At 56.0% G+C, this 25,197-nt stretch overlaps 1 protein-coding gene across 4 annotated transcripts in view; it reads right to left on the reverse strand.

Annotated features, from left to right (window-relative positions):
• Positions 1–25,197, reverse strand: part of MIDEAS (mitotic deacetylase associated SANT domain protein) — a 68,873-nt gene that overhangs the window by 19,447 nt on the left and 24,229 nt on the right. For 2 of the 4 annotated variants that reach the window (XM_065941941.1, XM_065941942.1), the window contains one exon: positions 1,071–2,761. In XM_065941941.1, the coding sequence (XP_065798013.1) occupies positions 1,071–2,522 (1,452 nt within the window). In that variant the 5' untranslated portion in view covers positions 2,523–2,761. Of the gene's footprint in view, positions 1–1,070; positions 2,762–21,400; positions 21,569–22,071; positions 22,166–25,197 lie in introns of those variants that run through there. The other 2 variants (XM_065941943.1, XM_065941940.1) reach the window with 2 other exon arrangements.

Genomic DNA, 25,197 nt, shown 5'->3' on the forward strand with positions numbered 1-25,197 from the left:
ACCCAGGATGGTTCCCAATGGTCCATGGCAACGTGACCTTTCCCTGACCACCTTTCCCCCACCATATACCCAAACATTCTTCATAACCTCCCTTCTACCAGGTTCTCCCATCTTGGCCTGAATCAGAAGTCCCCAGATGGCCATCTCAGGCCACAAATGGCTCACAGGCATATTATGTTTGGCCTAGACAGTGAGTGGCATGTGAAATAGCATCTACATACTCAAAACATATCTCTGCAAAAGAGAGTAAGCAAGGAACCTGTGGAAAAGTAAGGGTGGTCTTCGTTATCTTCTTCCCCACTGGCAGCTGGCTGGAGTCAATTCTGCAGCCTCCTACACAAAGGTCTGGCTATATAGGTTTTGGGGATTGAGACCTCTTGTGAAGGAAGGGGCAAACACTGGCTTTGGAGTCAGATACTAGCTTCTATCCTATCTTTATGACCCTGGGAAATCCCAGCTGGGCTTTAGTTTCTTTAGCAATAAAATGGGGTAATTGCCAGCATCCCAGTATCCCTCCCATAAGGTTTGATGAGAAACTACTAGGGATCAGGGATAAGAAATTCCAAGTACAACACAGGTGCTCAAATTCTATTCATTCTTCTTCCCCGTTTAGACTGTCTTTTCTTTCAAATCAACTTTCTTGCAAGATAATTAACATGCAACAAACTGCACCTATTTTTAATTATAGTTTGGTGCAGTTTGACAAGTATAACCCCTTGTGTACCCATGACCACATTCTTGTCGTTTAGCATACTAGGTCTGGAAATGTTTCACCTCCCCCTACTCCCAACCCTGCAAGACCCAAATGAAGAAGGCAACCCACTACAAGGTGCACTGCATTGCCCTGCCTGCAACCCGTCTTCCCTTCAGGTGTGGATACACCTACATATCCATGGAGACTCTTTGCATGCGGTAAGTTCAAAACTCTCTGAAATGGATGGGTTCTTTCATTTCCTTCAATGAAGGGAGAAAAAATGCCCTTGAGGACTTGGATTCCCTTGCCCTCCCCTGGCTCCAGACACTGCTCACCCTGCCCTCTGCCAGGTCTGCCCCCAGCCCCTGCCACTCACCTTTGTGTTCTGCAGCGAGGCCAGCTCCACTGCCTTCTGGGCCAGGGTCAGCAAATTGGCCTCCTGGGATGCCCGGCGCCTCCGTCGGGTGCTCTGGATCACCCCACTCCGTAGCACCTGCCCACAGTCCCCCGTGCCCACCGCCCGCATGCCCTCCTCACCGCCCATGGCGGGAGCCTCCCGCTCCCGACCATTGGGTGCCAGTCTCTCCCCGTCCGACAGCAACTGCGACTCCCTCAGCTCCAGCGGGAACCCCAGAGCTTCGGGATGGGGCTGCCCCAGGGAGCCAGGCGGCGGCTGCTGCGGGGCCCAGTGATGTAGGAACAGGTTGCTGGCGGGCTCCTGCCCGGGCTGGGTGCCGGCCCCATCCAGGGCAGTGGAAGGCAAGACGCCCTCCTTAGAGAGGCGGCGGGAACGGCGGGGGAAGGCGATCTGGGCCTGAGGTAGCACAGGCTGCGGGGCTGACTCCTGCAGGAGGGCCTTGCGCAGCTCCGGGTTCATGTCAGGGTTGGGGGGGAAGGGGTAGGGTGCCATGCTGTGGTGGGCCAGGTGAGACTGCCCCAGCGGCCCGGCCGGCTGCAGGCCAAAGTCCTGGGGCTGCTGAGAGGGCGGTGGCTGCTGCATGGAGTAGAAGTTCTCAAACAGCTGCATCTGGGGCAGGGCTGCCTGCTGCTGCTGCTGCTGCGGCGGCTGCTGCTTCTGGGGCGGAAAGGCCCCGACAGGGTTGGGGGGCGGTGGGCCCTGCCGGAAGACCTGCCGATTCACCTGGTGGCCGAACGCCAGCTGGAAGGGCTGCAGGGGCAGCGTCTGGTTTGGGGGCTTCTTGGCCACGTGGAAAGAGTTCAGGGGCGCCTGGGGCCGCCCCACCTCCAGCTGCACCTTGGGCGGCACCATGGGCCGCACGGCGTTTCCATAGCGATCCAGTTGCGGCCCGCCTCCCTTCTCCCGCTTCAGCGGCTCCGGGTGGTTGTAGTAGGTAGAGACCCCCATGCCAGGATGAGGGCTCCCCTTGGGTCCGCTGTAGAGGGGCAGGCTGTGGCGGTTCCACGTCGAGTGGGGTGGAGGCTGGCCGGGCTGCTGCTGCCAGCCGCTGTCGCTGACGCCCCCGCCCCCGCCGCGCTCCGGGCCCCGCCCTGGAGCCATCACGGAGTTGGGCCACTTGACCGAGCCCACCTGCTGGGACAGCATGGTCCGCTCAGACCCGTACACCACAGAGTTGAGCAGGGCCAGGCTGTTGGAAGGGGGCAGTTCCACCGGCTGGGAGTGGGCTGCAGCCCCTGCTGGACCCTCGTGGGCAAAGTAAGGCTCCTCCTTCACTCTGGACTGCGGAGGGGCCGGGGGCTGCTGGGGGGCTTGCAGGGGCTGAGGCTGCTCCTTGGGAGCTGGTTCTTGGTCCCCAAAGAGGCAACGCTTCCGCTTGTTCTGAGCCTTGGGCTGGGCCTGGAGGTTCATGGTGTGGCCAACGGGGCCCCGGCAGTGAGACCTACTTCACCAGTCGCCCATCCCCTGGGGGATGGTCCTGCTGGAAGCCGCGCACTAATCCAGCAGCCAGAGCTGGGGCCAGAAGAAATGCTGGATGATGTGCTCAGGCACAGGGAGGAAGAACTGCAGGCTCTTCTTTCCTTTCTACGGCGAGGCTCTTGGGCTCCTCTACTTGTCCCGGGTCATGATGCTCCGCAGGGCCCTGGAGCCTGCAGACAGAAGGACAGCAACAGTGTCAGCCGTGGCCTCCCAAGGATGCCCCCAGAGGTCAGTACGCGTGTGAGGGGAGGGCCTTGAGGGTCCTGCGGCTCCGCTGCCTCCTAGGGACAAGCTCAAGGCCACAGACTGACCATGGCGAGGCAGGAGCCAGGGCCTTAGGGGAGCGACCAGGAGGCAGCAACATCTCCCAGGGTGCCCTGTGACTGTCCCCCAGTCCCACCACCTCGCCCTCCTGGTTAGCGTCCAAGATGGCTCATTTGGTTGTGTAACTTCCTTCCGCTTGGCACAAAGGCACCTGCCAGGGAGGCAAGCTGGGGCTGAGATCCAGCCCGAGCCCCTGCAGTCAAGCTGGGATTGAGCTGACAAGGGCCATATGGGGTTCCCTTCTCCTCTGAAGTCAAGCCTCAGCCCGCTGGGCAGCCAACCAGGTCCTCTCACATCTCGGTCCAGGCAGTGGCCTCCCCAACAGAGCCAGCGGGATTTTTTTTTCAGCCAGTGCCTCCTCTGACACTCCATGCACATCTCAGGCAGGAAATGGAGAAAATAGGAGTTGCAGCTGCAGGGTCAGGAGCCCCACCAGGCCCTTGCAGAGTCAAGGCCCAAGGCTAGGCGAGCCGTCCCTCAGCACGGAGGTGAGGCCCCAGAAGGGTGTGTGTGCAGTCCTAACCCCACCCCTGGGAGGAGCTGCTGGGTGGGACTGTGGCAGCCACAGTCTTCCCCAAAGGAGCAGGGAACCTGTTTTGCAACCTGGGCTGGCAGGAGACAGGATGCAGCCCAGTAGCTGGTCAGCAGTCCCCGCCCACCCTCTTCCACCGCCAAAGAGCTCCTGGCATCTTGAGCAAAGAACAGCATAGCTGTGATACTGAGGGGAAGCGGATTTCTAGAACACAAGTCCTGAAGGCTTCTCCCTGACACGGCATGACCAACGTGCTCACAGTGTTCCTGTGTTTGCTTTGTAACTTGATTTAAAAGCAACAACAACCCAGGTCATCCTTTTTATCCTGCTACTGAACAGAAGGCATCCAGACCAGTATTTTACAATTTACGTATGTTTTTATTACTTGTATGCAAGTTATAACTTACACCTAGACTGTGCATGTATTTTTGAAGACTTTTTCCTTCTTCGGAGAGGGTTGGTTTCATTTTTTTGTTTTGTTTGCCTCTGGGAAGTTGGTGAGGGTGAGAGCTACATGGCCCACCTCTTGCCCACACTAAGATTCAGATCCTGAGCCACTCAAGTCTAGAAGGGAGGGGAGGGGAGGGAGCTCGGGAAGCCTGCCCTCCCCCCCCTCGCTCCCCCCCCAACCCCGTGAATACATCTGCAGGTCCCAGCTGAATGACCTCGGCATCAGAGCCTAGATGCCCCAGGTCACCACCAGCAGCCTGGGGAGTTCGCAGGAAACCAGCCAAGGGGCGCAGAGGCGGGCTGGCTGGGTTGGGGGCAGGCTCCGGTGTGAAGCCCTGGCTACACCCAGCGATGGCCCGGGCCGCGGGGAGGCGGCAGTGCTATCGCTCCTCTGCAGGCTTCCGCAGCTCCCTTCCCCTCCCTGAGCGGCTGTGACTCACTCCGGCCCCCCTGCTGCCTTTCACTTTCACCCAGCACCCAGAAGGGGAGGAACTTCCTCCTCCATTTCCTTCCCCAGCTCCCGGCCCTGCTGTGAGCGGGCCCTGCTGTGAGCAAGAGGGGCTGTCCAGCGGCATCCCCTTTGTCTCTCCTGTGGAAGGGCGAGGAGGGTATCCAAGTCACCCAGGCGCCCCCTCGCCCACCCCCTGCCACACCCCGGGAGGATCTGGGAGGCAGAGAGCGCCGAGGCCACAAAAACCACCTTCTAAACAAACCCCTTTCTCTTGCTTTTAAACTCTCACACCCTGACAGCCAAGCCAGCACACAGAGCAGAGAGAGAGAGACCCAAAAGCCACCCCCAGACCGAAAACAAGCCTGGGCGCCAGGGTGAAGCTGCAGGGTGGGACTGTCCCGGCCACAGGAGTTGGCTCTGCCTCTCCAATCAGAATGAAGCACTACACGACAGAGGAAGGAAGGACATGCTGCGTGTGTGTGTGTGTGTGTGTGTGTGTGTGTGTGTGTGCGTGTGTGCGTGCGAGTGTGTGTGTAAGGGGGGGTATGGGGGGGAGTTGGCAGGTCCACGTACCAGACAGAGGAAGGAAGGACATGCTGTGTGCGTGTGTGTGTGTGTGCATGTGCGTACGAGTGTGTGTGTGTGTGCGTGTGTGTAAGGGGGGATACGGGGGGGGGGCGGGGGAGTTGGCAGGCCCACGTGCCTCCAGGGAGCAGGGAGCCTCCCCTCCCCTGACAGAGCAGGCACACAACACCCCCCACCCCATCCCAGCCCTGCTTCCTGGTGAGCCACAGCACAGACCTGGGGCTTGGAGGAAGGGAAAGCCCACGTGGCCCACGGACCCGGGTGCACGTGCCTCATGGAGGTGCCCAGGCACAGGCATGGCCACTCAGCGCAGAGGGGTTGGGGTTGGGATTGGGGCTGGGGAGGCCGGGGTGAAGTCTGAGAAAGGGCATCCGAGGCAGAGCTGCCTCTGCCTCAGTCCCACGCTGGCTCAGTCACAGCTGTTTGGTCTGCCGCCCACCCCCGACCCTGCCCATCAGGGAGGGCCTTGACTCCTCATACCACAGCAGGTTTTCAAAGCTGCCGGGCCAGGGACTGGTTGAGCAAAAAAACCAAAGGGGCCAACTCTGGGGAGGCTGAAGCTTCTACAGAGGCCTCCCTGTCACCCCCCACTGGAACGCTGCTCCTAAGGTTAAGAGCACAGACACCCAAGCCTGCGACCCTCAAGGAAAGATCATTATGTGGGGGGATGGGGAAAAGAGTGGAAGACGCCCGAGAAGCCCCGTGGTAGGAGGGGAGGACGCAGCAGGGCAGGGAGAAGTAGTAGTATTTATAATGATACGAACAAGAGTGCACCGTGCCAGGCAGGTCCTAAATACTCTGCACATATTTAATTCCCACAACAGCTTTATAAAGTAACATGAAGCCAAAGCATGAAGCATTGTTATTTAAACCTCTATTTTCCAGGTGAGTTAGGCTCTGAAGGGCTGAATAACTCGCCAAAGGTCACACGGTAATGAACCTACAGAGCCGGGGCTTGAACTCCAAGACCAAGTTCTTATTCCCCATCCCCAACACATGCCGCTGGGCTTCCCTCGTAACAGTTGGTAAATCATCTGCCTGCAATGCAGAAGACCTGGGTTCAATTCCTGGGTCAGGAAGATCCCGTGGAGAAGGAAATGGCAACCCACTCCAATATTCTTGCCTAGAGAATCCCATGGACAGAGGAGGCTGGCAGGCTACAGTCCATGGGATCACAAGAGTCGGACACGACTTAATGACTACACCACTACCACCAAGGCATGCTGCTAAGACACCAGGGACCTCTCTGCATACCACCTTCCCAGAGCACAGCAAGAATTGTCTGGACACGGATCTCCCTCCTCACTGGTGCTGGGAAGCCCCTTAACTGGACAGGTAAACATCTCCTATTCTGCCCCAGTACAGCTTAGGCCCTCAGACCTGCAGAAAGAGAAGGAAGGGGGGTGGGGGACCCACACCACAGAGGCGCCAGCAGCTGTGGGAGGTCCACCCACAGGGAGGACTTGAGACTGCACTGATCACTTACACCTCACTCTCAGAGCTGGACCCTCCAGCCCCTGCAAGCCCCCTGCCTCAGTTCTGGGGGCTGCTGGTGGGGCTTCCAGCTCTGAGCCCACTCATACGTCACAGCCTGCAACTCTGCCCAGGCCCAAACCACATCCTCCCATTTCTTCTGTCCCAGCCCTCCTCCTCTGTCCCTCAGGTGGAAGTCAGCCTGGCCTTCCTCACGGTGAGGGAGAGGTAGGAAGCCATCCTTTCTGAAGGTTCCCACCCGATTCAGCCCTGAGGTTGCAGGGAATGGGGTATAGGGAGGAACTCCTGCAGGCAGCTTGCCCTTAGGACCAGCTGCAGGGCCTCTGACAAACGGATGCAGAAACACGGCAAAAGGAAACCCACAGACATCATGGGGCCCCAGACACTCACACCCACTCTATCAGTCTGACTGTCTGTCAAGGCTCTATGCGCTCTTGCCTTCCTCCGGGAGCCTCACTGCTGCAGCCAGTCCCTGACCACACCACAGACAGCCCTGGGCAGAAGACACAGCCGGCATCTGATCTCAACAGCCAGGGACCTCTGGGGCTTTCAGGAGGACCTACAGTGAGAAACACTTTCTCTCTACAGAGGAAAGCAGTGTGCACGAAGAAAAGAAAACAGCGCTGAACCTACACGTGTTCTGCAGACACATGAGGGAAGGTGCCGAAAAGGCTCTTGGGTGTTCTGCGCTGGTGGTGACACCAGGCCCTCCAAGGACGGCAACTCGAACACACACTGTCCCCACGTGCCATCAGTGGCCCAGCTGCGTGTGGACATTGACTAGGAGAGGCCAGTGAGCCCTCAGTGGCCATGGGGCTAGGCCATGACCACCAAGGGGACAATCCTCAAGCTTGGGGCGTTCAGTGCAGTCATCCGAGAGATGAGACTGTTGTGAGTCAAGGTTACAGAGGCCAGGAAAGGGGTGCCCAGCCCAGACCCAGCAGCCTCGGGGCTTCAGCTCTGGCCCGGGGATGACAGGGGACGGAAGGATCCCTCCACCCCAGGATGCTAATGCTCCAAGTTCCTGCTCCACCACCCCGGCCCCACAAACTCAGCACCAGGAAGAGGGGGAGTCAGAGCTCATCCATCTCCAATGTGAGCAGACCTAAATATGGCACCCGACAAGGACCCAGATCTCTAGGCCAGCCAGCTCCGTATCTGGCTATCTTAGGACAAAGTCTAAACTCCCTATCTGGCCCACAAGTCCCTGCAGACTTGGGCTCCTGCCACTTGTGTCAACACTCCATGCTGGAGCCATCATTCAGAGCGGCTCCTGCTCCAAAACGCTGTCCCCGCTTTGTTCCAGGTCTCTGACCATGCAGTTCCCCTGCCGAGCACACCATTCCACCCTTTTCATCTGACCAAGTCCTACTCATCCTGCAGGTCTGAGACATTGCTTCCTCTGGGAAGTCTTTTCTCACCCCAAGCCGAAGCCAAGGACTATACTCTGAGCCCATAATACCTCCTAAACGCCATGGCCTGGCTCAGCCCACTGAATTCCAGATGCCTATTTCTTTGTCCACCAGCAGACAACAAGCTCCAGGGGGCCAGAGTCTACAGATCATTGTGCCTTGGCTCCCGGCTTGTACCTGCCTCTTAGGTTGCTCATTCAAGACTGCGCCCAAAGTGAGTCAGAGCCCTGCCTGGGCAGAGCCACTATTCATGCCCGTGTGTCCACCCTGGGCTCCTGCCCAGCTCTGACTTCCGGTCCCTCTCCCCGATGTACATCAGAGCTCCTGAGCACATCACCCTGCGATGAAGTGAAGTTCAGTCTTATAACCCCATCAGTGGCCCCAGACCCCATCCACTAAGCTGAACACAAATCCTTTTCCAACTGTGGGCCCCTAAGCTACTTGTCCCCTGACTGTCACTCACTGTCCCACATGCAGGTCAGGACACACAGGACAACTGAGACAGTGCTAGTCCCCACTGTTGTCCCCTGGCCCATTCTTTTTTCCTGCGAGGCTTCCTGCTCCTGCCTAGACCAAGGCCAGGGACATGAGCCTGTGGATCTGTTTACCTCGTGCCCTGACCTGGCCGGGCAGAGCCAACGTGTCTGGCTACGATGCCCAGGGCAGTGATGAGGGACCCTCTCCAAAGGAGCCCAGCACGGCCCGGCTGGCCCTCCGGCCCAGGCTCGTATCCTGAAAAGCTCTCACTCAGATATCCTGGGGCCACTGGCTGCAGGCAGACTGGGCAAATGGCCCGCAACTGCCATCTTGGGCCAGCTAGAGTTGCCCAGGCCCTAGGTAGACCTTGCCTCTGGACACAGTGTAATCATTTGCAGAGCTGTGTGCCCTCTCTAAGTGGAAGTTCACACCCAGGCTGAAGGGCCCCATTTTTCCAAGCCACTGGACACACAAGTCCTGTTCTCAGGAAGCATGTAAAACCAATAAGGAAGGAGACACCAGCCACAGAGATGAGGACCCGCCTCCCACAAGTGTCAGTTCCCCTGGGGGTGTGAGAGAACAGACCCATGATCTGCCTGTTCCCAGCCCAGAGAGAGTCCTCGGATTATCACTTCTCCAGACTGAACCTCAGGCTTGAAATGCAGAGGCCAGACCTGGCCAGGCCAGGGTGTCACGGGTCCCAGGAGTCCCAGCAGTCAAGCTGGACAGACTCAGAGGCTTGGCCAGGGTTCGAGCTGCCTGCAGTTTGAGCTTGGACTGTAACAATGCCAACACAGAGATGCTTTTAAAGGGATACAAGTGAGAGGAAATCCTCTGCCATAGGAGGCACCCACTATGGGGCTTCATTCAGGCATCTCCCTTATCATCCCCTCCCCTACTGCCCCCACAAACACCCCCAGGATGTCTGAGAAAGTTGGGACACCCAGATCCGTTTTACAGCAGGGAAGCTGAGGCAAAGAGAAAACTTCAAGGTTGAGGCAGAGCCTGGAATGGACTGAGCTCCTGGTCCAGCTTTTGTCCACACTCGGGGGGAACTGGCCTGCTTCCCTCCTGGGCAAGGGCCACCGAGGACCACAGGCAGCTCAGGAAATCCCCTTCTACAGCACTCGGGACTTCCGGGGGGGAGGGGGAAGTGGAAGCTGGCAGGTTCAGACTGTCTCCAGAAGAGACAAGGCAAGTGTCCCTGCAGCCAGCCCTTCAGTGACTGAGCCTCTGGAGAGGGCTTCACAGGGACTTCACAACTGTCTCTAGGCCCTACAGGGTTCACACCACCAGAGGCTGCTCCAGCTCCACCCTCCCCTTCTGGAAGGGCCTGGCTTGCTGGCAGGTCTAGGGCAGGGCTCCCTGGAGTCTGTGCCTGAGTCCCAATGCCAGACTCTGCCCCAGACTAACATACAGAGAAGGCCACTCGCAGGGACCTCCCTCATCATGACCCTGCCCTGCCTGCTCCCCCTCTCACACACACACACTCTTCTGTAGCCCTGCAGGTCTGCCCACGGCCCCTTCATCCACTCAACAAGCATTTGCCAAAAACTGGCTATAAGCCAGGCTCTGAGGAGACACAGGAGATGAGATACGGTCCCTACCCACACAGAGCTACCAGTCCAAAGTGGGAGAGAAGAACAGAAACACAAATGAATTATAATGCAAGGTAGCCTGTCCTGGGGCTCAAGATACATGCAGGGAATAGGTGACCCTGGGAAGAATTCCCCGACTTTGAACCTTGGCTGGAGCAGTTCACTCTGCCTGGAAGCCCTGCCGCCACTCTGACAACCTGCCTCCTTTCAAAGCCTACCTCCTCCAGGCAGCCTTCCAGCACACACTGTTCTCACCCTTTCTGAATCTGCATGCTTTTACTCGGTGTTAGCCACGAGTCCACAAGGCTTCTTCAGTTCCCCTCTGTTTTTGCAGCAAGGCTGGGAGAAGCAGGGCCTGGAGGCAACGTGGCCCAATGGAGAGGAAACAGTGAACTGGTTGTCAGGTAACCATGTCTGGTCTAGAACCCACCACTCATTGGTTTCTTCTGCCTTTGAGGAATTTAGGAGCGAGGGAGAGGGGGACCAAGGCCTGTGTCCAGGAACCACTTCTGTGACAAGCGACTGCCACAATACAGAGCAGCCACTAGCTCTGCTCATGTGTCCAACGAGTGTGAGTAGTGCTCACTTGTACAACCACTTATTCCCACCGGAGAAAGGAGGAAAGGTTAGCTCTGAAATGTAACTTGTACCAGCTCACAGCCTGAGGTCCCAAGGGAAGAGCCGGGATTCCAATCCAAGCCTGCCACCGGGTCTCTGTCACACTCTGCTGCCTGCCAGTGTTGAGCAGTGGTTCTCAAACCCACCCTGAGAGATTGGTTCGTGGGTCTGGTAACGGGGTACAGGCTCCAGGTGGGGAAATCCGCAGTGCTTTCTGAGCAGCCCAGGGCATGCCCGGGTGCTGGAGCAGAGGAAAGGCTAGAGGTCAGATCCTGGCCCAGGGCAGTTTCCAAGGACCTACTGCTTCTCATTCCCCTGGAAACCACCAGCCAGGTCACCGTGCCCTGCCCAGGAGGCATGAGGGGTCCCAGGAGCCCTAGGGCTGACGGTGGCTCCTACAGGGCCTAAGTCCCGCCTGAGCTTTTACCACGTGGCAGACACCGTGCTGAGTGTACCGCAGGCAACATCTTAGTTAGCCCTCACTCTTCTTTGTCCCATTTTACAGGTCTGGAAAGATATCTATTTCACACAAAAGAAACTGGTAATAGGGTAACAGGAACAAAAAAAAAAAGACATCAGACACAGTAATCAGACAGCAAAAATGGCAGACATATAAACCAATCTTTTCAATAATTATTTTAAATGTAAACAGATTAAACATCCCAATTAAAAGGCAGAGGTTGGGGAAATAGATTAAAAACAAAACAAAACCATGATCCAACTGTTAACAAGAGACACACACTTTATATTCAAAGACACAAATAGACTGAAAGTAAAAGGAGGGAAAAAAAGTATACCATACTAACAGTAACCAAGAGAGCTGGAATGGTTTGGCTAATATTAGACAAAATAGACTTTAAGACAAAAACTCTTAGAGACAAAGGAGAATGTTTCATAATGGTAAAAGTGTCTATCCATCAACAGGATATTATAATTATAAAGGTATTTGTACCTAAGAACAGAGCCCCCAAAACACATGAAGCAAAAACTTTCAAAACTGAATGGGAAAACAGACAATTCAACAATAATATTTGGAGCCCTCACTTTCAAGAGCGGATAGAACAATTAAACAAAAGATCAACAAGGAAACAGAAGACCTGAACACTATAAAGCAAATAGACCTAACAGATATCCATAGAACATTCTACCCAATGATAGGAGAATACACATTCTTCTCAAGGGGACACAGAATATTCTCCTGGAAGGATCATAAATTAGACCATGAAACAAATCTCAATAAATCTGAAAGGGCTGAAGTCATACAAAGTGTGTTCTCCAATCAAAATGAGATAAAATCAGAAACCAAAAATAGAAGGAAATTTGGGGAATTTCAGGAAATGAAGGTTCGAAGTAACTTGTCAAGTTCCCACAGCTCAGAAAGGCCACTCCTTTACTGAGACCATGTTCTCCACACCTTGTGCACAGCCCTAGGAAGCCACAGATCTCAGACTTTTGCAAACGCCTGGGGAGCCCCTTCTCCCAGCCACCACCCCAGACACACACTGAAACTGACCCCAACCCCAAGCTTGATCCCAGAATCAAAATAAGCTGGGCAGGGAGAGCCCTTTTGGGCTATCACAGCTTGTTAACCAGCCCTGCTTCTCCCTGGGAAAATGGTCACAAGCAAATATTTCACTCCCCCAGCCAATCTACCCAATGTCCTAAAGGCAGACCCTTCCCCCAAAGAAGGAAGCTAACATTTACAGAGGACTTCCCCCAGGCCAGACAGTTGACATATCCTAATCTACAAACACAGTCTCCCTACCCAGGCATCTCCTCATTGTCCCCATGCTACAGAAGGAAACTGAGGCTCTGTTATTAAGGTGGCAGAAGCAAGATTCAAAATCTTGTCGTCTGCCTTTTAAAGTCCCTGATTTTTTTTCATACTTCTAGGAAGAAGCCTCAAATCGTATTGTGGGCTTCAGAAGGAATGCTACACACGAGAACCCCAGAAAGCTAGCTGTGGACCCTCCACTTTCTCATGTTTCCTCCTAGAACTGCTGCTTTTCCTGGGGCCATTTCCAAGTAGAGCACAGCATATAAGACTCCCTCCCAAGAAATAATCCCACCCATGGTCTGCAGGAACAGGCTCCCTCAAAATCACGAACATCTCAAGACCCTCTTGGAAGTGAGGAGAGCCCACAGTGCTTTGAGGTGGGAGGACTATGCGGGTGAGTGGGGAGCTGCAGAGTCAGCAGGATCACCCTCCGGAATAAGAGTCTCCACACCACATGGAGAAAGGTGGCTTGTGCCTCTCTTCAGAACCAACCACCAAAGCAGAGCAACAGCTGGAGAAGCTAAACAGATTACAAATCTCAAGGGATGTCGCAGTTCACTCGGTTCAATTCCACAAAGAGCCCAGAGAAGGAAAGAAACTTGCCTGCAGATACACAGCCAGGAGCAAGAATCAAGGATGCCAACAACAATGCTTCACGCCACCATTCAGGAGGCCCCACCTTTTGGCAAGATATGAGGCAAGGCTTGGAGCCCAACATCGCAAAAACAAGGTTTCTATTTCACCATCATCACAACCTTCGACATTTCTAGAGGGCACTACTGTGTGTCAAGCATGGTGCTGAGAATCCTACACCCAGGATCCTGCTAAATCCTCAAGATAAGGTGGGTATGATGACGCTCTCCCTTCTCAGCGAGGCACCTGAAGAGCTGAGGTCATGGGAGTACAGAGGCCATGCCAGGACTGGAACCCAGAGCCCCATCTGCAGGGCCGCAGGCTCAGCCTCCTGCTGGGGTGCAACTCAGGCTCTATGGGATGGATGGCAGCAGTCTCCGGCTGTTTCCATCTTCTCCCTGGCTTCAGCTGGCCTAAAAACCACTGTCATGTCCTGGAAGTGTGGCTGGTCAGGAAAGGTGAGTGAGCGAGGCCTGGGAGGCATGTGGCTTTTGAAGATGGAAGACGCTACTACTAGCGGTGATCACCACCACTGGGCCAACTTGTAAAGCTCAACATCTTCAGTTTTAAGAGGAAGCCACATCCCTCCCACACGCTCCAGCCCCACACCCACGGTCGGCCAACAGCTCTTTAAAAATAAAGCCGTGACTTGCCTCAAATCCCCATGGGGGCCCGGGGTTCCTGCCCCCTCCCCCTGGCACCCTGAAATCTGGGTCAAGTCAGTCCATGCTTGGGTTCCTTGCTAGGGCCAATGTCCCCCACCCAGGGTGCCGAGCATCAATCAGCCCCAGCGCCTCTCTGCATGGGACTCTCAGAAGGGTTTCCTCGCAAGACGTGAAATCTCCAAGTAAAGGTTGTTCACCGTGCATCCTGAGTAAAGGAGACAGATGCTCAAGGCCACCCCAAAAACCATCGGTCCAAATCTTGATTTCATGGCTGATGGGACTGAAATTCCAAGAGGTAACGTGACTTGGCCAAGAACACATGGTCAGAATCCCCAAGGGACGTTCTCAGACTCAGCACTCTCTCAGACCAGCCACTGCAGCCTCTCCTTCTTGGGAGGAAGGGGGAGGCGGGTGTCTAGCGTGTGGTGTCTTCATTAGCTCTGGCTCTCCCACCTGGCCCACCCTAGAAGGAACTAAGACCTACCTGATGGCCTGGGGGAGGGGGGAGGAAAGGGAATTTTTTTGTTTTGTTTTGTTTTTTTAGGCAGTGTGTTTTTTTTAGGGGGGCACCCTGTTGGTTTGGAGGATAAGAATGGGGACAATATGGCTCTCCGATACCTGTCAGTGATCAAGAAGCACAAAACCTTGCTGCCAGCAAGCATGCGGGCTCTCAGCAGGGCTGCCTGGGGCCTCCCCGATGGGCTGCGGAGCGGGCACAGTGCCAGCCGCCTGCCTCACTCGTCCAGCCATCCAGTCAGTGTCACGGCCTTTCTCAGGCCCCGGTCAAGATGCAGGGCCTCTGCCAAAAGCTCACACATTCCTTGCGTTTCTCCGGGTCTCTGAGCAGCTGCTGCAGGCCCTTTTCTCCTGTGTTGATTTATTCTTTATTGTTCCTGAAATACACCCAGAGGCCTTTGGCACCCAGCACCAGCGCAGCATCCAGCCCAAGCCCCAAGTACACACCAACCGGGCTCTCTGGGACCTGGGCCAAGTCAGTTGGAACGATGGGCCCTGGGGTCACACCCAGCAGCCAGGAAGGGAGGCCCAAGATCCCACCTAACCCCAGCCTGTGGCCCCAAAGCTGTTCTCAGGACAAACAGTGGCGGGGATATTTGGGGAGGAGGAGATGCTTGGAAGGTCTCTGGGAGGCCTAAACTAAACCTTTCCACTCCTCTCATGCATGAGTGACTTCCCCAGCAAACCACCACTGCCCTCCCCCCACCCCCCCAACACACACGCGCACACACGCAGAGCTGACCCCTATGTGCCTATCGACCTCCGCAGTAGGGCCTGGTGACTCAGGCTGGGCTTCTGGCTGGCCTGAAAGTTTGGAGAGGCCTCAGAGGGGTCTTCCCCACCCTTCCCTGCCCAAAATATCTCCCCTATCAGTCAGTCTAATGGTGCCTGAATTCCTACCATCAACACTTCATTCCAAGGGTCAAAGCATTGTTCCTTGTGCACGTGAAAACAGTCCGGAGAGGTGTGGGAGCTGCCCGATAAAAAAACAGGGCTGTGGGGTCAAACAGAAGGTGCCCCAGCTTCTCCAATCACCTGCCTCTCTGTGGGCCTCAGTTTCCCTACCAGTAAATGGGCATAATACCTTTACCACATATTACTGCAGGATTAAATGAGAGTTATATATATATATACACACATGCATATATATGAAGTGTCTGGCACAAAGTAAGAGCTCAGTAAGTGTGATTTCATTCCCCCTTGCTGGGCAGGGGCAGATCATTCATGATTCATCTTCAGCACCTGGAGGACAAAAAAATGGTCTGACCCTTCCAGTTCCCCAGTCAGCTGAGAGCAGGACTGGCCAGGCTGGAAGAGGACAGGGGGACCAGGAGTCCCAGCAGCAGCACCGGGCTCTGCAGGCATCTGGCCCAGGGGCCCGGGAGGAGCACTCAGCACAGGCCTCCCCAGCTGTGTCAACAGGGCCTGCAGGGACACGGTGGGAGAAGAGCCCCCGGATGAAAGCTGGCAGGGCTTCCAAGCACGTAATGGTGCCTCCACTCTCCTGGGCTCCCTCTCAAAGCAATAAAAGGGAAAGTGCCAACACCTGAGGGAGTCTTGGGGTGGGGAGGGGGGCAGTGTAGTCAGCCACAGACAGTCTGGGCAGGGATGCTGGAGGCCCTGGGGCCTGCAGGGAGCAAGGAGGCCTGCCCCGAGGCCACCACAGTGACTGTCCCACAAGTAGAAGTGCCCGCCTGGTTATTTTTGGCAGCTCTTCTGCCCAAAGCCAGCAAGGAAAGGCAGCTGCTAACAACATGGAAGGGCTGTTTACGCTCAAGTGTGCAAGCACTGAGCAGGGATTAAAAAGAGCGGCAGCAGCCACCCAGCAGAGGGGCCTCTGCCCATGTCTTCCTCTCCTGACTGTCCTGTTTGGGCCAATCTGCATGCTGCAGCGCGCACAGAGCGTGGGCACTTCTGCTTTCGGTCCGATCCAGTCTCCCAACCGCAAAACTCACTCTCACACACACACACACAGAGAGACAAATAAATAACTATGGAGCCAGCCGAAGACGGGGCCACACCCAGGAGCCGAGACAGTATTCCTCTGGGCTCTTCCTGCACTGAAGCGGCCCTTCCCCGTTTCTAAACTGGGAGGGGCAGGGCAGTGGACCAGGGACAGGACACGGGAGCCTTGCCCCCTTCCTAAAGCGAAAGTGGGGACGTCTGTGGAACCTCAAGAAACTCGCTGCTTTCCAGCTTCCCTCTCTAAACGTGAAGGACTAACTGTCCCAAAGTGTTTTTCCAGCTCTGGGATAACTCCTGGAAGCTGGGGAGCCCAGAATGAGGATCCAGGGCTGGCTGGGGAGGTCAGACAGAGCCAGGTCAGGTGGGAAAGAGGATCTGAGGCCAGCCAGGTGTGCCCCAAGAGCTGCCAGCAGACTGGGAAGAAGAGAAGAAGGTGGAGGAAAAGCAGGAGGAAGGCGCAGAGAGCCCAGCCCACATGCACTCTTGGGACTCTTTGAGATATCACTCTGACTGTTTCTAAGCTCCTTTCTGAGCTCCAGGGCCTTCCCCTCCAAACAGCTGGCAAATTCTGGCAACAGCAGGCTGGGTTAGGGCCTCTGTCCACCCGGCTGCTGGAAAAAGTGAGGAATCGAAATCCCTCACCATTTTCCTTTCTCTCTTGACCCCACCTCCCCAGAGATGGATGGCCTTCTAGAGGGAACCCCCTTCTGGCTTCAAGCCTATTTACTGTACCTCCCTCTCTCCAAGCTTAGACCTGGACAAACCTGCCCTGGCTGCTCCCCTCTTCTGTTCTTGAGACTCCTGGAGGAAGAAGCACTGCCTGGAAAAAAATAGCTCTCACCGCGAGCTCCCTGTGGCCGGAGAGAAAGGCAGAGGGTCCAGGGAGCACCTTCCGCCTGGCCATAGTACCAGGCTGTTCCAGGAAAAGCACAATCAACAACCACTGCCAGGGACGCCTGCGGCCTCCAGCTCCCTCTCCTCCCCACCCGTTCCCGAAAACCACAGCTAGCAAGTCAAGTCCCTCAGGGAGCCCCAGACCCTCACCCCTGCAGAACCCCAGCTCTCTTCCCACATGTGGCAACTTTCTTCTTATATAATAATACCTTGGTGGCCCTCCCACACACACCCTCCTACTCTGCCTCTGCTCCTTCCATTGCTGAAAGAGCCAAGGAGCTCTTAGGAGCAACTCCCACCCCAGGCTCCACCCCAAACCTCCAGTGAGGTCACACTGAGAGGCTTCAGGTGAAGCAAAGACAAGGGGACTTTTTCCCTGACTGAGAAAGCAGCCTTCTTCCCACCCACGTGAGCAGTTCAGCCTGAGGCCTGGGCGGGAAGGTTCCTGAGAGCACAGTCTGATCTCTGGGAAGTTGAGCCCTTAACCCTCGGCTGCAGGGACACAACCCCTTGCAAAAGGGCCTGGGCAGCAGGGTCTGGGCTGGTCCAGGCAGGGGTGTATCATGCAGTTCCGCCCAAGGCTTAGGGAGTTCAAACAGGAGCTGTTATTTCCACAAGCCCCAGTGGCCTGGAATCTGGGCACCCTCCTATCACAAGCAGCACACCTTTCCTGTCCCCTTCCCTGGAAAGGAGCCAAAGGCACACAGGAGCTGGGCGCAGTAGGAATTGGTGAGATGCTAGCCATCCTCTGTTGAGTACCTGTCAGTCACTTTGCCTGTATGATCTTGTTCAACCTTCACAGCAACCCCATGAGGAATTATTATTCTCCCCATTTTCTAGGTGGGGAATCTGAGGTTCAGGAAGGTAATCAACGCTGAGCCACACAGCAAGCGGGGAAACTGAAGAACAAACCCAGGTCAGCCGGGGCCTTGTTCACTTGTGCCTGCCAGGCTTCCTTCAGAATCACTGTCCAGCTACTGTCCACATGCCATCCAGGAGTGGTGCTTGGAGTGTGAGGATGGAAGTAGGTGTGGACAAGTTTTGCCTGATGGCTCTGGAATCTGAACTGCTGCTGCCCTGCTAACTGTTATTGTTCCCAGGTATGTGACCGTGAGGGCCCTATAAGTGTGCATGTTGTTGGGAGTGGAGGGAGGGTGATCTGAATTCCAAAGAGCAGTTTCCAACACCGAACTTATGCTGTAATGCTTCTGATTCATAAAATGAGCTCACAGTCTCACGGTATCCTGAATGTTGCTTCGAATGCAAATGCAGATCCCGTAAGTAAGAACTGGGGATTTCAGCACACTCCACCCAGCTCCAGCCCAACTCGAAGAGTTTAGTTCAGCCCCATACAGGCAGGGTGATCCCATGCAGAAGCTACTCTCTCTTCCAATGGAACTTGACTCCTGGCTGCATTTTCTGGAGCCTCTGGAGTGTCCGGGAAGAATGGAGGCCCCAGGCTGCTTCTATACTAATGCATACACACACAGGAAGGGTGCCAACTGGCCTGGCCAAAGGAAATGCCCAGGTTAGCAGATTCCCAGGCAAGAGGCTGCAGTACCCTTTCTTTCTGAGGTCCCTTTGGGGTCAGAATTACTGGCACACGCTCTCCAGAAGGCCAGCCATTGGGCAGTGCCAGAAGACTGGGTTCACCAGTATCCGAATCACACAGGGACCAACTCCTTTGAAATCAATGGCACAGTATGCATTCCAGCAGCCAGACTCACGGGGCCCTCCACATGCTAAGTTTACAGTTTTTGGACGGAGATCTTTCATTCCCTTGTTTAGCTAAATACTAGATGTCGGACACTATGGGAACAACATAGAGCATATACTAGAGTGAGCTATAGTAATGCTGAAACGAGCTTTCAACATTTGATGTATAGATACTAACCTGCAAAATCCTCACCGCAACTCTATGAAGGTATAGAAACTCTAGCTCCCAGTCTGTGTTTTGACCACCACCCTACAGTAGGTACACAAACGACTATATAAGGAGTATTCAGAAGAAGGCTGAGGCTTCTCCAAAGAAATGGCATTTGAAACAGGATTATAAAGATAAGCCGGAGTCTCCCCACTACTTGTGGTCATCCTCACTGCACCAGGGACAAGGGTTCCTTCTGTGAGAACTAACTGCATCAGAGGGGTTGTCAAAGTCAAAATTCCTGGACTGATCCCACTCCCCATTCCAGTATACTCTGCTGTGTACCCCTCTCCCCCCATCCTTCGCCCACTCAGCGGGCCCAGAGGCCTTGGCTCCGCTGGGCAGCCCTTCCCTGAGTTCCCCACCACAGGAGGCCTTCAGCTGAAATCTGTAACTGCATATTGCCTTTTTATTTTTCTCCATTTATTAAAAGCAGTGGCCCACAGGGCTAAACACTGAAGCTATTTTTAAATTCCACATTTAAAAGCTGAACTCTCATCCTAAGGAGCACTCCAGGGCACTCTTTCCAGTTGAGGGGGGTGGGAGGGTGGGAGGTGAGGGGCTGACAAGCCAGGAAGACAGTAGGTTCTCCCCGATGCTTGGAGAGGCCACACTGGCAGCAATCAGGTCTTCCCAGAACGAGCTGCATGGCTGGGGGAGTGGGAGGAGAAGGAGCCCTCCAGGTTCTTCACCCCCCTGGCCCCTGGGAGCTACTCAGACCAGAGTAACCTGCCAGAGGCCAATCCAATTAGAGAGAAGACTGGGCCAGAAACATGCGATGAGACGGTTTATCACAGTAATTGAATGTTTACACTCCTATTATTCACTGTCCAGAGCCGTAGGAAAAAAAAAAAAAAGGATCCATAAATTTCCAACCAGGGATGGCTTCTCCTTTCCCCTTCCTCCTGAAGCCTTCTAACCACCTATGAAAATGGTACATTTCTCTGACGCGAAAGCCGCACGTGCACACCATCACTGGGAGGTTCTGGAGCAAGACAGATGATTTCTTTGCCTCAGCCGGGGGCCCACTAGGAAAGAGGGGCTTCTCCGCAGAGCTGCGGTTCATCCTCCTTCATCAAGGCTCCAGCCTCAGTCCTGGAGCTGCAGGGCCCAGTAGAGGCCAGACCTCCAGGAGGCCACCAGGCAGGCTCCCCCTGCTGGAGCAAGCCAGGCCTCCCCTTCCCCCCTCTTCCCCACCCCGGTCACCACTGCCAACAGGGATCCCCTGCACACACGTGCCTAGGTGGCCTCCATAGTCACCCAGGGCCAGCCAGTTCTCACCCAGCCCACCGTCCCCTGAGCAAGGCTCCACAGGCTGGCACTCAGGTCCCGGTGGGATGGTGGAAGCAGGAAGTAGCCACTAAAGTTTGTGACCGACAAACTTTTAAATGGGGGAGACGAACTTCCCCTTTCATCCCTCCAGCAGCTCACTCTGGAGGCTGGTCTGGAATACCCAGGGTACCCCCCCACCCCGAGCCCCGCTTAGGCTGGCAGGTACCTCCTCCAGGCCTGGCTTCCTGAGGCTTCCTTGGGGCTGAGGCTTGAAAGCCCCAGGCCCTTAAATCCAGAAGCCTGGGTGGGGGGCCCTGGAGGTGCAAGCGCTCTTGCATGAGTGAAATGAAAGACGGTGTGACCACCTCCACCAAGCCGGCCATACGCAGGATCCAGAAAAACACCCGGGCTCCCGAGCTCCGCACGGGAACTACCAAACGCACCACCACCAGGTGAGGCGGCGAGAGGGCTCCGCAGGCCCGAGCGGCGCGGGGCGCGCGGGGGCGACCGCGGGGTGACAGGTCCGAGGTGCACCAGCAGCGCCGGGGTGAGGCCGCTCCGCCCGCCCGCAACGCTCCAGCTTAGGCCTCTGCTGCACTAGCTCCGGTTCCCCACCACCTCCGTCCCCAAAACTCCGGGCGCGGGCGCAGTCTCCACGTCCACTCTCCGGTGCAAGGGGAAGGGCTCCCGCGCCAAGTTCCCGCAGCTCGCGAGCCACCCCCACCCCCAGCACCTCCCGGAACCCGGCTAGGTCACGCAAGCGAGTCCCGTAGGACACCACGTTTCGCTCAGGCAGAGAAGCAGCCGTATTCCTGAGGCTGCCGCGGCCGCCACCGTGGGCCCGGCGGCTTGGGAGGGTTTTCCTGCCGGGGCCGCGCCCGGGTGGGCGGGGGCCGCGCGCGAGCTGCGTAGCTGCACAAACACGGCGGGTCGGCGCTGCACACGCCGCTGCGGGCCCGGGGGGGTGCGGGCCGCGGAGGGGAGCGCGGCGAGGCGGCAAACGCACGTACAGGCGCGCGCTTCCCCCGCCGCCCGGGCCGCAGAAGTTGCCGCCGCCCGGCGCCCCCGCTCCGGGCCGCGCCTGCAGACCTGCAGCCCGCGCGCCCAGCAGCCGCCTCTGCTCGCGCGCAGCCCGGGGTCCCTTGGCTGCCGCCGCCGCCAGGGCGGGCTCTGCGCCGAGCCGCGTGCAGGCCTCGGCCGCCGGCCTGGCAGCCCCACTTACCCCGCTCCGGCCCGAGCTCCCGCATCGGCTGTCCTTTTTCCGCCGCGGGCCGCCGCCTTCGGTCGCCTCCCAGGCTCCAGCCGCCTGCACGCACTCCCGATTTTAAAAACAAACAGGCGCCTCCGCCGCTGCCGCCCCGCGGCGCTCTCAAGGTTTCCGCCAGCCCGCGCCTCCCAAGGCTGGGAAGTTTGCTGGCGGGGCCCGGGCGGGACGCGCGGGCTGTCACCCCTTGCTTGCGGCGCAGGAGCCTCGACGCACCCCGCGCCCGTGGTTTCCGCCTCGCGATCGCTCTCCCTCCCTCCGTGTCACCCCCAGTCCTGCGATGCAGTGTCAGGATTGCACTGCTCTGACTCATCGGCTGAGCTCACAGCTTGAAAAAAAAAAAGAGAGAGAGGGCGAGAGGCAACAGCAAAGGAGGAGGACTCTCTGGCGTGCTACAAAGGATTGCACAACTCCGGGCTGGGAGCGCGGAGCGCCCAGCGGCCGGCCGGCGCGCGCGGCACGGCGGCGAGCAGGAACCAGCTCTACCACTTCATCAGCACAACTGTCTCGGGTCGGCCTCTCCGCCAGCAGGCCCGGCGCCGCCCACTTCCTGAGACCAAATAAGGCCCGGGAAGGCATCTTTAAACCTCCGGCGGCTGCCCGGGCTGGGGATTTCCAGCAGACCTCACCTCCACTCCAGAGTCAGTCGCCACCCTCCCCCAGCCCAGGAACGGTGCCCCCCGATGGCTTTGCTGGAATCAACAGGCCACGCGGCTCTTTCCTTTCACACCAAGGTCAGGAGGAGACGGTGACGAAATGTTTGGAAACCCATCGGGCCTGCCAGGAAAGTCTGTGTGTGATGCTGGGGAGGACACAAGTCGCTTTCTTCCACAAAGAAAACTCTGGTTTTGGATACGGTAGGGCACGCGCAGTCCTCTCCAAGGCACTTTATTAACAGTCTCCCCCAGTTTCCCGTTTTGGCTAGCGGTGTTAAGGTTATTGAGAGACTGGTCCCAGTTCCTATAAAAGACCCATGTCTCGATTACCTAGATGTAAAAAGCGCCTCGGTTTAATTCTAGCAACTGAGGCCAGAGTTGGGCAGCTTTGGGCTGCCTGCCTGTAGCTCCCCTACCTTCCCTGCCATCAGCTGATGCCATCCCCTGATGCCTCCTCAACTGGCCGGGAAGATGGGAAACATTTCTGCTACTCAGGTGGTTCTTGCTGGCCCCCAAGTATCCTTACAGTGAGGCTCCAGGGCCAGGAGTAAGTCCTGAGGAGGGAGCCCATTTTCCCTGGTTCTTTCCATTTGTTTTTGTTTTTCCCAAGGAGATAGGTTAGAAGGAGATTTTTCTTTGAAGGAAAAGCCACTGAAGAATATACTGTGTCCTGGCAGCAGCCGCTTTTCCCCTGTGGCCAGTCCTGAGAGGCAGGTGCATCCTTTGCTTTCTCAGGGGGAAGGGGAGGGGCAGCAGAATGTGATTCTCACTGCCCTTCTGAGCCTGCAGGGCAAGGCCCTTACCCACCCCGGCCCTCCCCCTGCCCCCAGTGGATGACAGAGACAATACTGGTACCTTCTGCCTAGAAACCTTCAAAACCCCACACTTGCTTCTAAGAGGCATGACCTTCCTATCCTCTTCCACCCCTTCACTGGTGGGAGCCCCTGTGTGCGGCTGGAGCTCACACCTTACCCAGGAGGAAAAGGGCTTATTTACACATATGTCACAGTAATGACAACTTAGTCTTATCTGCAAAATAAAGATAATTATGTCAGGGGACTGGACCCGATGACCTCTTAAAATTCCTTCCAGTTTAAAATCCATGATTCTGGGGACTTCCTCTGTGGTCCAGTGGTTAAGAATCTGTGCTTCTACTGCAGGGGGCACAGGTTCAATCCCTGGTCAGGGAACTAAGACCCCACATGCTCTGCAGGGCAGCTAAATTAAATAAACAAATAAAAATTAAAAAAATAAAAAATAAAAAAAAAAATAAAATAAAATCCATGATTCTGTGATTGCCAAAAAATGAATAGAGGAGCCAGGGAAACCACCTCCAACAAAGAAAAGCCCAGGCTCTCGGATTTAGCATCTGCTCTGACAGTATTGTTCCTGGCAATTCTCAAAGCACGTCCCCCCACACAGCCTAGTTAATTACCCTGTGTGTGTGAGAGGTTTCATCTCGCTCATTTTATGGATGAGAACACTGAGGTTCAGAGAGGTCGAGTGACTTACACAAGATCACAAGGCAAGCCAATAGTTTGTCACCTCTCTTCCTCTTCCCATCTCTCCCAGAGGAAGGCAGTGAGTCACTGAGGATTGAGGAGCTCAGGCACGCAGGCCCCCAAGTAGAGGCTGGACTCCCGGGACTCCTGGCAAGAGGTTCTGTGCAAAATCTTTTTTGTTTTTTCCATTTGTCTGATGTTTTCCTTCCCACTGACACCTCATCCAAGTGAGGGAACCAAAGCAAAGCCACCTGGTCTCCAGTGCTCACTGCTGCCAGCTTCCTCTGCAAACCTGCAGCCATCCTGACCTCCCCCTTGGGCCTGGTCCCCAGAGGTGGGCTTGGGCCAGCCCAGAGCTAGCTCCCCCAGAGCCAGTGCAGACCAGCCCAGAGATGTTCCCCTCCAGAACCCTGCCTGGGGAGCACATTCCTAAAAGAGTCTGCCACCACGGAGCCAGAGCCCAGCCTCCAGGGAACAAGTGGGAGCCACTCCAGAGGGCACTCCTCAGCCCTGTCCCGCCAGGACTCCCTCCCTGTCCCATGCCGGGCTGCTGGTCTGGGCCCAGGAAGAAGCATAGGGAGCAGGGCTGGATGGCAGGATGCATGAGAAACAGGAGTCAGTGACCTGGAACAGCCCTGCACATCCTGGAGTAGCTCTCGCTCACAAAGGAAGAAGGGGAGGAGGGCCCAAGACTGTCCCAGATGGCGCCTGCCTGGCAGGAGAAGTCTCCCTCCCAAAGGCCAGCAGATGAGGACGTGTAAAGAAAGCTGCAGCTCTTCCAGGAAGGCCCTGGAGGTCAGTTTTGCTGCAGATATGACAGTGCAGAATCACTGACATGTGAAGTGAAAGTTTTGGTTCTAGAAGCTCTAACCCTTCCTATAGGGGCAACTAAAAAGGGTGCCTTTTGGGGAAGAAAAGAAAAAAAAAAAAGAAAGAGATGGTCCAGGGACCTTACCCAGAGAGCAGGCTTTTCTCCACCAGCAAGCTACAAAACTACAGCAAAGAGCACAGAGCTCCAGGTCCCAGGGAGTGCATCTCCTGAGAAACACTCCAGGAAGCAAAGCACCCTAGACAGAATCTCAAACTCTGGGTCCCAGTGACCGTAGAATATGGCATTCAAGAGGCTTCCAGGAACAGCATCGGCTCTCTGGACTCTGCACCAAGTTACCCCTCACTGCCCGAGTGGTCATCATTCGCATCCTCTTCTGGGGCAACCTGAGACCATGAGGAAGCTTGCATGGGGGAATACTGTAGTATGTGAATTCTATCCCAATAAAGCTGTTACTAAAAGATAAAAGAAGCTTCCACGGAAGCCAGGTTCTCACCACCCGTCCACCTGCCTCCATGAACCTTGTTTCCATCATTCACTTAAAAGAGTTTTCTTCACCCCAAACCCCATGCCTGCTTTCCAGTCCTTTTCCCATTGTCCTTTCTCTGTCAGGACGTTCCATCCAGGCCAGCACACAGTGTGTTTAAGTGAATAACCAACCTTTGCAGGAATGTGGGGAGTTGAGAGTACAAACACCTTTGAGGAAATCTCAAGTCTACCTTATGTCCCTAATGTGCCTGTGTCCTGTTGTCACTGCCCTTTTCAGAA

Source organism: Muntiacus reevesi, chromosome 7, assembly GCF_963930625.1.
Source record: "Muntiacus reevesi chromosome 7, mMunRee1.1, whole genome shotgun sequence".
Taxonomy (NCBI): domain Eukaryota; kingdom Metazoa; phylum Chordata; class Mammalia; order Artiodactyla; family Cervidae; genus Muntiacus; species Muntiacus reevesi.